Source organism: Pleurodeles waltl, chromosome 8 (genome assembly GCF_031143425.1).
Source record: "Pleurodeles waltl isolate 20211129_DDA chromosome 8, aPleWal1.hap1.20221129, whole genome shotgun sequence".
Taxonomy (NCBI): domain Eukaryota; kingdom Metazoa; phylum Chordata; class Amphibia; order Caudata; family Salamandridae; genus Pleurodeles; species Pleurodeles waltl.
Window position 1 is genome coordinate 872,777,649 of NC_090447.1, and position 12,772 is coordinate 872,790,420.

Here is a 12,772-nt window from a genome sequence, read left to right on the forward strand (position 1 = left end):
CTCTTTTTCCGCACGTGTCTCTTCTGTTACATGGACCTGTCTTTGCCAACTGTACCCTAGGGGAAATGTGCTCTTTTATTACTCTCACCCCGTCTTTTTTTTAAATTTGTATTATGTTTCACCATTTTTTGCCCACTGTTCTTCTCTTCATTTTCTCCTTCTGTTTATAGTATCTATCATCTCCCATCTTTATTCACCTCTACAGTTGGCCTCTATAATTTGCCTCTTTTTAAGCTTTTTTCTGCCTTGCTTGTCTGTGTTTCGATGTGCTTTGTAAATGCTTGTTATAAGCTTCCTCCTGCTCGTCATATTTGTCCTCTAACATTTCCACAATCGCTCTCCTTTCCCTAGTCTTATTTTTTAATTCCTTTACGATAATTGTAAGTGTCTTTTTTTCAAATCTAAGACAAAAAAGACATTGCTACAGCTGGCAGCGTGTGCATATGCCATATTAACTTTCTCGTTAGAACCTTCTCTTTATAAACATCATCTTGGCCACCACCACTGGCTGGTACTTGTCTAACTCTGCTAAGAATTCACGCCCCTCTACGAAAAATGTGCTCTTGTTTCTGATGACTTCTCCCCATCCTCCTTGTGTGCTATCCCGTTTCCATTCTTTTCCACCTGCATCCCAGACTGATAACAATGTTCTTCATGCACACTCAGCTCAAACTCTTTCTTCCTTGTGCAGCTTTGTAAAATGACCTCTGCCCTTCGTGTGGCCCTTACTTTTTCTTTTCCAAGTTTAGTTTTCTTTTTTAAGCTGAACCAATGTGTCTTGCTCTGTAATGGTTGGACAAACGCTTGCTATTAATTCAACGAAATACAAATAAATACAGTGTCATGTGCTTGCTGCTGGTCCCTGCAGAATAGTTGGAGGTGCTTTAAAAGTGCTCATGGGAAAAATAAACTTAAAGCAAATATATCAGATCTAAGTTACCATGATGATGTATTAAAATGGGCAACCAAGAAAGATGCAAGACATGGAAGAGTAAAGTTGATCGTGTTTTACTGTTAGCGGCTCAGTGAGATTGCATTGTAAATGTCAAGAAATATGACTGAGTTTTGCTTTGGGAGAGGGATACGTCGTTTGTCCACGTGCACTAAAACAATATGGTACGATGCATCTAATTATATTTATTTGTTTGTTTATTCAGGGTGCCAGTGCCTATATTCTGAACTATTTCCTCTACATTCTCTGGGCACTCTCATTCGCATTCTTGGCGGTCTCTCTGGTCAGAGTGTTTGCTCCTTACGCCTGTGGATCTGGAATACCTGAGGTGAGGAGTGTTTGTTTTACATTCCACATATATATTGGCGCCTCTCTTATATCCCATGTATGTTTCCGTGAATTAAAAGGAGCAGGTTTACCACCTTAATTTATCACAGTGGAATTCTCGTCAGGACCCGTCACAATATCTGAAGGCTGTTTCTCAAAAACTGCATCCATTTTTACATACATTTCTCGGAAAAATGGGAAAACGTAATTTGGTGCCACCCACAATGCTTATTTTCTGACCACTGTTCATCGAAACACATGGCAGGGACTAAGGGCCAGATGTAGCAAAAATAAAAATTGCGACTCGCATTTTGCGAGTTGATGCGACTCGCAAAATGCGAGTCGCAAATTGGAATGTCAGAAAAAAAAGCGATCCGATTTTGCGACTCGCAGCCGGACTCGCAACGCTGTGTGCGAGTCCGCGGTTTGCGAGGTCGCTGTTTGCGAGTGTGCAAAAAACGAACTTGCAATTAGCGAGTGGGTGTCGCAAATTGCGATTACCTTCAAAATTGCTTGCAGGTGCAGCAGAACACTCCAGAAAGCATACCAGAACACTCTGGAAACACTTCCTGGCACATGATGATGACATCACAGCCAGGAAGTTAACAAATACACCTGGGAGGAGGGCTCAACAGTGAGCAGTGTCTCTGCCACTGACAGTAGGGTGCTGAGGAGTGGTAGGCACAGCACCATGGACGCAGCAGGGACCAGCCAGGCTGGCAGGAGGGGCAGGAGATCATAGATAACAGCCAGGACAGATAAATGTGGCACATGGCGTTAATGTGCCACATGACTGGTTGGCATTTTCCTGCCCATGGACAATTTCAACTTGTATATAGTTTCTTCATGACATTAATAAAACGGTTATTTTTGTTCCACTTAACAAATGGTTAATAGGTGAGTATGGTGGGAGTTGACATGTACCGTCTAAAATATTGCGTTGCAATGTGGTCCCGTCTCAGTCTGCCTTGATTAGCTAGACTCCTATCCCCATGATGGCGATGTGGTTGTTCTTGCTCTTCATCATCAGGATCTGGGTCTGCAGGGGTGAGAGGTAGCCCACGTCGGGTGGCTATGTTGTGGAGGATGGCGCATGCGACCACAATTTTGAAAGCGGTAATGGGGGTGTATTGGAGGGCGCCTCCACTGCTGTGGAGGCATCTGAATCTTGCCTTCAGCAGTCCGAAGGTGCGCTCGATCAGGTTCCTGGTCCTCTTATGCGCACTGTTGTATTGCCTCTCTGATTCAGTTCTGGGTGTTAAAAACGGAGTCATGATCCAAGGCCTGAGAGCATATGCACTGTCACCTGTTGGGCACACAAGTACACGGTTAGGAAGTCCAGATTGTCGTGCACAGTGACCTGTGTGTATGTCTGCAAGTGTCTGTGGCTCTACCTAGGAGGTAACCGTCTCCAAATTCCCCACGTTCCAGGCGTTGATGTATCCCACTATGCCTAAAAATGTATGAGTCATGGGTACTGCCAGGAAACTTAGCTACGATGTCCGTGATGACATAATGGGCATCACAAACAACCTGTATGTTGAGTGAGTGGGTACACTTCCTGTTGCGGAAAATGTGTTCCAGATTAGCAGGGGGGCATATTTGAATGTGTGTCCCATCTACACACCCTATGACATGAGGAAAGTGGGCAATGCGGTAAAAGTCCAGCTTGGTGCTGTTAATTTCTGCCTCATTCCTTGGTAAGTATATGAAGTGAGACATGTGCGTGACTAAGGCATCTAGGAATGCCCTGAGGAACCTTGACACTGCACTTTGGGATACCCCACCTGCCACGGCAATGACCCCCTGATAGCTCCCTGAGGCCAAGAGGTGCAGTGCGCATAGTACTTGCACATGCGTAGGGATGGCGCAGCCACGCAGAGTCTTGTGTTCTAGCTGTGGTTTCAGTAAATCTATTAATTCTAGAATGGCTGCGCTGCTAAGGCGGTATTTGTCATAGATCTCCTCTTCAGTTTGCTGAACAAGAGTCTGCCTGGTTCTATATATCTTCTCCTGTCTGTGGCCCCTCCTCCTCCTCTGCTGGGCTGCGTAGACTCTCCTCCTCACTGCTATCAGGTATATCTCCGCCATCTTGAGTAACCCAGATGCCTTCTGGGTCCCCTTTTATACTTTGGTAATGGTTACCACCTGCTCTGAGTTAGTGGTAAATGGGACATGCAAACTGGGCTTTTTGCGACTAGTCGCAATTTGCGAGTTGCAATTGCATATGGGTTGCGACTCGCAAATTGCAACTTGCAATTTGCGGGTCGCAAAATGGGGTCGCACCGGATGCGACTCGCAAAAGGGTCCCATCGCTTTTTGCGAGTCGGAAATGGGCTTTTTGCATCCCATTTCCGATTTTGCACTGTCGCAAATTGCGATTCGGCCCGTTTGCGAGTCGCAATCGTTTGCTACATCTGGCCCCTAATCGTTACCCAAAACAGCAGTGTGTTAGCACTTATGCCACATATCTGTGGAAAGAACACTAGACACACTCATCCTGCAAGGCATAAGGCACTTTTGAATACTAAATTAAAAGCTATTCAGATGTAGTAATGTAGCTATCTTCTGCTCCAGGGCTTAGAAAAGCAACGCAGGGCAGTGCTGGTCTTTCTCTTGTACTCTATATAATAGTGTGTATCATATTTGGAGATGACTCTGCTCCTTTTCTTCTTATAAGTAGACTTTCTAGCAGATGTATTGCTTATTGCAAATTTCTTGTTGCTAGTTGTCTAAATCTCGTTTAGGACTAGTTTTTACCTCTTAGAATAAGCACACCAATTATCGGAAAGTAAGAACATTGATAACACATGAATTATATATTGAACAGTTAAATGATACTTGGGTAGGTTTGTACCTGGTTAGCGCCTGAATTTTTCAGTTGGACAGGATTTTTTTTGTAGCTGTGAAATTTAGAGCACTGACAGGATATTTTTCTTTTTGACCGTAACCACACTGCAGTTTATTTAACTACTCTATATTGTTCCAATTCTTTGTTCATAGTTGTAAGAAAATCGGTTAATAGTTGGGGAGGATGTGAGCTATACCTACGTAGTAATTCCCAAAATCCTGTAAGGTCCAACACACAGTTTTAATAAAATAAAACTGGGTGCAGTCACTATGGCACATAGCCGACAGGCTTGACTTAGGAAATTGTGCCTTGCATTTTGCCACATTAAAACAGTCAAAAAGTAAAACTCAATAAAAAATACCACAACCAATTCCTAAAAATTAAGAACACGTAAATAAAATTACACCATAATGACTAAAATCCAATAGGAGAAACTGGAATCTGATTTTTTGAAATTTTAAAGCAAAAAGCAACAATAAAAAGTAAAGCTCCAAAAAGAAGTCACTGTTCATGGTTAAGAGGGGCCTAGACACTATTTCAGGCTGACCATGATGGAGCACAGATTGGACACCGATTCTGAACTTTTTTTAAATTAAAAAATAGTTTCACACTCAAAGATAGAGCCAGCCTCAATATTAGAGGACACAGTGCAGGAAATGAGGGGTATCTAGCCGGATCCCAGATCCAGGAGCTATTAATGAGCCAAATCTGGGATCTTGACTGACCCCAGTGGAATGTGGTGAATTTGTCCCAATGCAGTTTGCCAAAATTGGGACACATTCAGCAGCACCTGCACGTTTTCTGCTTTGGGTTTGTATATTCTCTCAAATTTATTTTTAGCTTTAGCTGTATTGAAGCAGCAACCTGTAGGCCAGTTTCCAGCTGGGCCCAAAACAAAGGCCTGATTTAAAGAGCCATTAGCGCTCCTTATGTTCGAGAATCATCCTGGCTTGGAGCTATCTGGAGCCTAACACCAATGTAATGGAGGGAAACAAAGGTGCACTGCTTGTTAAATCTTCACAAGAATTTAGGAGAAACTAGGATTTGGAGACAGGTTTTTTGACTTTGTTCAGTCCCTACATGTAGGAGATATGTACGGACTGTGAGAATGTCAGAAGTATCATCTGTATGAGTAATTATACAAACAACTATTTAAATAAAACAGACAATTTTTTTTATTTAATTCTTTTATAGCTCTAGTTACCTCAATGTAGGGTGCCAGAGCATTTTACGTCACTTGCACACATTATAAAGAGACAATAAATCATATATGTTAAATCGATGTACAGGATGTTTTACATAAAAGAGTGAGGGTTGCAAGGTGTAGTAGCTGTGTATTATCCTTACTGGTAGGCACTACATGTTAAGAGTGGGCCCCAAGTGGGCCCCAAGTACCTCAACGACCGCCTGACCTTCTACACACCCACCCGCCAGCTACGGTCTACCAGTCTCGCCCTCGCCGCCGTACCACGCATCCGAAGAGCCACCGCCGGAGGCAGATCCTTCTCCTACCAGGCAGCCAAAACATGGAACGCCCTCCCCATCCACCTTCGGCTGACCCAGGACCACCTCGCCTTCAGGAGACAACTCAAGACCTGGCTATTCGAGCAATAGCGGACCCCTTCCCCCTAGCGCCTTGAGACCCTTCCGGGTGAGTAGTGCGCTTTACAAATGCTATGATTGATTGATTGATTGATTGAAGAGTAAATGTCCAGAAGAAATTCAAGGTCAGAATTTAAAATGTAACACAGTGATTGTGGTTGTCTGCACTAATAAGACTTTACTACTACCCAAAGAAACCCTTTCAGAAACCTTAGAATAACAACAGATTGAGAAAATGATAATGTTCATTCACCACTGCCTTTCTGACTTTCTCTATGATTTCTTCCTCTTCACTTGCTCACCTATTAGTCTTTGACTTGCCTACATATCCCTCTATTTTTGATGTCATATACGTCTCTCTGTTTCCTTATTACACCTTTATGTGCTTGTCTTTTCCTTTCACCCCATGCTTCTAAGCGCTCCACTCACTCCTCCTTCTGCCTGTTATTCTCTCACACTCTAGGGCAGCATACCCAGCACCTATTGCACTGCTCTTTAACTCCATAGAATTACGAAGGGTGGAGCATTAATCTGCAATGGGTGGAAGAAGCCACAGAAGGTATATATTGGACCACAGATTTAGAGGTAGTGGAAGTGAGTGCACCTGAAATTCCAGTCCCTTCAAGCTTTTAGTGCTGAGTACATTGAGAAAGAACAATTGAGTTATTGGCTGGTTTTCATGCCCAATTCCTTAACCCTTAAGGGGCTTTGAAGGATCTAATAACCAGCATGAGGAGCCCTAATAGCTTTAAGAAGAGAAGGGGGAGGAGAGAACATTTAACATTTAACAGTGAGGCCTTTTAGGAAAGGAGTAACCACTCAGCAGGAAAGTAGACAGCACAGTGAGGAAATTAAGTTACACTGTAAGATAATCGGGTAGGGAGCTGGACAAAGTATTCTGCAACTATGATATAGAGTTACAAAACTAGAATAACTGAAATAGTGATAGAATGGAAGAATGATAAGGAATGGGAGGAAAGAGTGAGAGAATTACTTCACAATATTAATACAGATGACAATGTAAATAGTGTACCTGGGGTGATTTTAGAACACTATTCGCTTGTCAACAGTTGTGGTCTTTATTTACCCCAGACAAAAGAAAGCAAATAAATCCCACTTCCAGTAGTAATGCAAAATTCTGATAAAGAGTAAAAACGCAATATTGTGCCTCCAGAAGTTACTGAGTAATGAGACTGTCCAAAGAATATGGATAGCCACCCACTAGAGCCAAATTGTTGCATTTGTGACAAGTGGTTGCCATTCACATGCCCATCTCAGGCAGAGTTTCTAGGTGGAGTGTCCAGAAAATATCCACATTGATGCATGTATTTAATTTGTTGGCAGGATCGCAGAAAGAATGTTGCCCCAAAGAGGCAAAGAAAATCAGTGGCAAGCCTGGAAATCGAAATAGGGCAAACAGAGGACAGAAACTGTGAAAAACTAACTATCCGGCAAGTTAGTTGCTGATGTGGACTGAGCCAAAGAAATGTCAGAATATAAAGATGCAGTTACTAGGTCAATAAAATCTACCCTAAAGTTAATTGAAATTTGTGATAGAGTGTAAGAGCTGGCTGCAGCGAATATATTGCAAAATCTAGACAAATTGAAAACATGTAGAGGAAGTTAGGTAATAAAAACGGAAATTCAAAGAGCACCTAGAGTCTTTCTAAAGAGTCACATGCAGTACACAAGCCCAGAACATATATTTTGGTGTGTTTTGGGAATTTATTGTTAAAAATATAAGTTCAAGCCTTTTTAAAGCCTAACAATCCACTGATCCTGAGAAAATGGAGACTATTTATCAGTTTTATGTTACTATTAAGGCTTTGAAATGAACTGGAAATTAAAAACTATGTTTTATTAAATCCAACAAGTATGTGTAGTCTGCCTACAAGACCAACCTAAATTAAAGGAGATGTCAATAGGTAAGCCCATTTTCTTTGTAGCTAAAACATAGTAGAAAACATTGTCTCAGAAATCTTATAGATAGAATTCACTTATAAGTCACAGAAGTAGAAGAATACCTTCCTAAATAAGTATAAGTAATAAGCAAATTATAAAAGCAAGTGAAAAGGCAAAGTGATCGGTATATTATGTCAGTTAAAACCATTTTTGGCTGTAGTAAAAAGGAGTCGGGAGACATTAAAAAAGAGCAGACAGTGCTGCAGCATGCTAAGAAGATTCCTTGCAAGTCCTAGTGGAAATGGGAATAATCAGGTCACCGTGATGTTTATAACTTTAAAGGAGCATGTGAAGTGCTTATTACTAATACTTATTTGGTAACTTATTTTTCTGCACCTTTCAAAGAAGCCCTAACAATCACTGTTATGGGCACTTGATCTAAGATTTGCTCTTGCCTACCTATGAACAGGCAGGTGACCAGGCACCACAGGCTGGTGCCAGCTGTCCCTGATTTTCTTACACAGCATTCTGTTTGTTGGTCTGAGCTTTCCCCAGTAAGCTTTATCCTAATTCTTTTCCCAGGACCTCCAACAGACAGGGAGTCAAAAAGGATTGAGGCGTTTGAAAAATGAATATCCTCCTCGGCCAGGCTAGCCCTAAGATCAGACAACTACATGATTTAAGCTGGTATGGATTCTATTGATTGTTTTGGGCAAGCAGTTTGCACTAGTGTGGTGCTCCATCGCCATCTGTACATGCAGTCCAAAGACTTTACCTAGAGATGTAGGGGAATCCCTTATGGATATGCCTTTTGATGTATCCCACTTTCTTCCTAAAAAGCTGATTCTGCCTTGGAACAGTTCAAGGAAAGCTAGGCGACTGAGTATTCTTTGGAACTTTCAACCCAGGCTAGACAGTTTCCCCATCAGTTTTGGCACTTCCAAAGGTACTTCAGAGGTTTAACATTTAAGGAATGCCAAGTCCTTTTGCAGCTGGGGGCGAGGTTCTGTCTGCCATGTGTCCGGGCGGCTGGATGGTAGACTTGGACCTGCAGGATGCTAACATTCATGTGCCCATATTGTACTCCCACAGACATTGCAGTCAGTTCAAAGTTGGCCAAGAGCACTTTGTTTGCTGTGTTCCTCTTTGGCCTTAACAGCCCCCCTTAGGTGTTTTCAAAAGTGTTGGCAGTGGTCACTGCCCATCTTTGGACGTTGGGTATTCCAGTTCTCCCCTACCTCAGTGACTGATTGTTGAACACAGGCCATTTATAGACCATATCCATACGATGGGGATTTGACATCATTGGGATTCTTGATCATACCTGACTCCTTCACAGAATCTTCCTTTCATAGTATCTGTCTTGAATACTGTGCAGTTCAGGGTCTTTTCTCTGTCACAACAACACTAGGACAAATTCGCCAGATGGTATATGGAGGCTCTGCAGTGGGATTTGAAGTCTCATTGGGCCCAGTGACAAGGAAATCTGTTGAATGTCAGCCAGGTTTAAGACGAGACTGCACAAGATCTGCAGTGGGTGCTGCTCGACAGCAGCCTGACCAACAATAAACATACCTCCCTTCCCCAACCAGAGCTTCTGGTGGTGACAAATGCATCAAATGATGGGGAGATCATCTGTAGAAGATGGGATCAAAGGATTCTGCTCTGTGGTGGAGCACCGCCTCCATATTAATATGTTGGAGTTGCGGGCCATTCACCTTGAGTTGAAGGTCTTCTTGCAGTCCATAAGGAGTAGGCTGGTACAGGTTCTTACTGACAACATCACTGCCATGTGGTACTGCCATAAATAGAGCAAAGTGTGTCCCGGGCCCTGTGCCAGGAGACATTTTGCTTGTGGAGGTGGCTGGAATGCCAGGGCAGCTCTCTGATTGTAAGTCACCTAGTGGGATCATTGAATGTCAGGGAGAACAAACTCAGCTAGTATTACCTGCCACATCACAAATGGTGGTTAATACCCCATGATGGCACAGGGCATCTTCTGACAATGAGGAGAATGTTGGCTAAATCTTTTTGCCCCTGCTGAGACTGGGCAGTGTCCAAACTTGTGCAATGGTGAACTTCCTGGGAAGGTCTACCCTAGGAGATGCATTTCGGCTGTGTTGGAACACTGGACTCGACTATACCTCTCCCTCTTCTGCACAGAGGAATGAAGAAGATCAGGAACGACCAGGCCCAAGCCATCCTAGTCGCATGGATGGTGGCAGGAGAGTGTGGTACTTGGAACTTCTGAGCATGTGAGTCAGCCTTCCGATCAGCCTACAATTTCTGGAAGATCTTTTGTTGCAACAGTAGGGCAGGGTTCTCCACCTGAACATGTGCAGTCTACGCCTTCATGCCTGGTGATTGAGTGCCAGCAGTTGACGGCGTTTGACTTGCGAACCAAAGTTGTGGTTGTTATCCTTGCTGCCAGGCACCCTTCCACAAAGTCTATTTAGGCCGGGCATTGGGCCAAATTTGTGGCCTCATGTAGAGTCTACAGAGTCCTGGTTTGTGTGCTTGGCTGAAATGCTTTATTTTTATTAGTGCATTTTGTGAAATGTCCCTCCTTTGTGTGCTGAATTCCCTCCCAGGCAATTTAACCAAGTGAACATTTTTGTTGGCCATCACACTATGTCATGCTTCCTCCCGTTACAGCGTGTGATGGCCCCTCCTCCGGTTTCGGTTTGCCTTTCATCCTGACCGTGATCCTTTCTAGACATTCAGTCAGGGAGCCAAAAACTCTTGCGCTCATGCTCATGGCGACCATGGCACTTTGAATCGGCTTGCTTCTGTCAACTGTTTTACTTTTCATTTTCAATTCATCTGTGGCAAGAAAAGTCCAGTTAGGAATTTATGACGCTAATAGCACTAACTTGGGCAAACGCAATACCCATTGCATTGCAAATGCTTGTTTTGAATAGCAATTACCTAATTGCAATTTTCTGCGACTTGCAATTAGTTAATCACTTTTTGAATGTATGGAACTCCAGGAGTTTCATTTAGCTTTTTCCCAATGGCTTGCAAATCGACCTACCTTATTAATATTCATGAGGTAGGTGGCAATTTGTGTCCCACCAGGAAGCACTAAAATCACAGGGATGGTGGTCTGCTGGGCTCAGCAGACCACCATGTCTGTGATTGCTTTTAAAAAAAGCAATCTTTTTTTTTTTTTTTAATGCAGCCCGTTTTCCTTAAAGAAAAACGGGATGGAGTTAAAAAATAAAAATTGAAAGCTTTCTTTTCATTTTTTAAGTGTAGGTAGTGGTTTGTGGGACCACTGCCTGTTGTTAAAAAACGTTTTTGCATGCATTCACAAAGGGGAAGGAGTCCCCACGGACCCCTTCCCATTGGCGAGTGGGTTACCACCTACTTCAAATAGGTGGTAAAATGTGAATGTTTTGCAACTGCATTTCGGTCACAAAACACTCCCACATACCGCTGCGATTCGATATTAGGAAGGGATGCCCTTGACATGCCCCTTCCTAATACTGAATCGGTATGTAGTCGCAATTCCAAATTGCAATTCGATAACATGTCAACGAATCACAAATTGGAATTCATACATACCAAAATGTATTTGTGCTGTAGCAAACAGTTTGCGACCGCAGAAATGCAGGATACATCTGGCCCCAGGGGTTTTCAATAGTGTACGCATGTGGCCCGATTGTGGATGCTACCCATTGTCCAGTCAATCTGACATTAGCCCTGGAAGACTTCCAACCATATTTTAGTAGGAGATCTTAAGGTTACTTTGTCTTGGACAATAAACAGTACATCTAGCAGAGGTTACAGCAGAATGTTTAAAGTAAGGAAATGTTTAAGTGGCTTGATGTTAGAATTCAAGCTATTCTTCTGAAGGGCATGCCCACCAGGGAAAAAAATACACTTGCCATTCATACAAACTCTGAAATAATAAATGAAAAACAATAAATTAATTTTCTTGTGGCCTGATTTACAAAGATAAACTTACACTGATGTGTAAGTTTATGATTGTTTGCTATTCACAAGGTATTTTATGAGTAGTATCTTTACTAATGCGGAGTCTCCGCAGATAAAAAGATAGTACTGTCGCAACTTTAGGTGTGGAGACTCCGCAGTCGCACAGATACTACTCGTAAAATACATTTGTGAATAGCAAATAATCGTAAACTTACACAAAAGTGTAAGATTTCCTCTTTGAATGAGGCCCATGGCGTTTGTGCTGACATGACCCATTGATTTATCAGAGTGCAGTGCTAATATTGTTTTACCAAAGCGAGTATCAAGACAAAATGCTAAGCTGGATAAAAAACTGTTACACAGTAAAGAGTTCCTGGAATTTTGAGGAATATGTTCAGTTTTGAATAATAGGTAGTGGGATTAGAGGGGAAGTAGCACAAGAGGAAAAAAAAACATTTTTGGGGGGAACAAAGAATTATATGTCTGCTAGAGAACAGAGAGGAAGTTAAGAATCACTCACAGGATATAATGGAATTTCACAAAGAATGACTTCCTCCGATTTCAAAAACTGTGGCTGACGTTTGCAAAGAAACTTCAAATAGAAATGAAGGAAGCCAAATGAAAGTCTATTAAGAATGTAAAAGATATACGGACCAGCTCCTAATTCATTTGTTTAATTACATAATTAGGGCAAGCAGAGCACCAAAATCACTGGAACCAACTTCAGCAACCTTAACCTTTAAACCCGGGGCACAATTGTAGCCTGGTGTCGTGCTTCAGAGATAAGACTACACTGCCAATGGCACCATCCAGGTTTTTATTACTACATCGTATGGTGCAGACCCACCATAAAATGCAATGAACAGTGTGATTCCCACCCACCAGTGCTCCCTGGCACTGCAACTCTGAAGAAGGAGTCTTGCTACAAATGATGTTTGCAAATAATATTATATGGTTTGGTAAAGATGTGGTTATCTATTAAGCGTTCTGTCGCTATAGCAATTACCCGGAAAAAAAAAATGTTCTAAGACGCATGACTTTTTGGCCCTTCTCTTTGTGTACATGTCTTCTTAACATTTCTGAATTTTCTTTAGTCTCAGTCCTGGAATACGAAGCTTTTTAAAACTGCAGTCGCTTCACAAAATCCTGTTTATGAAGAGACTTCTCAAGTACAAAGTGTATGATAATTATTGCCTCTT

General features: G+C 42.4%; 1 protein-coding gene across 2 annotated transcripts in view; it reads left to right on the top strand.

Moving 5' to 3' along the window:
* The window catches only part of CLCN4 (chloride voltage-gated channel 4), a 223,027-nt gene that overhangs the window by 134,667 nt on the left and 75,588 nt on the right, over positions 1–12,772 (top strand). For both annotated transcript variants that reach the window (XM_069205155.1, XM_069205156.1), the window contains one exon: positions 1,158–1,280. In XM_069205155.1, coding sequence (XP_069061256.1) covers positions 1,158–1,280 — 123 coding nt within the window. The remainder of the gene's footprint in view (positions 1–1,157; positions 1,281–12,772) is intronic.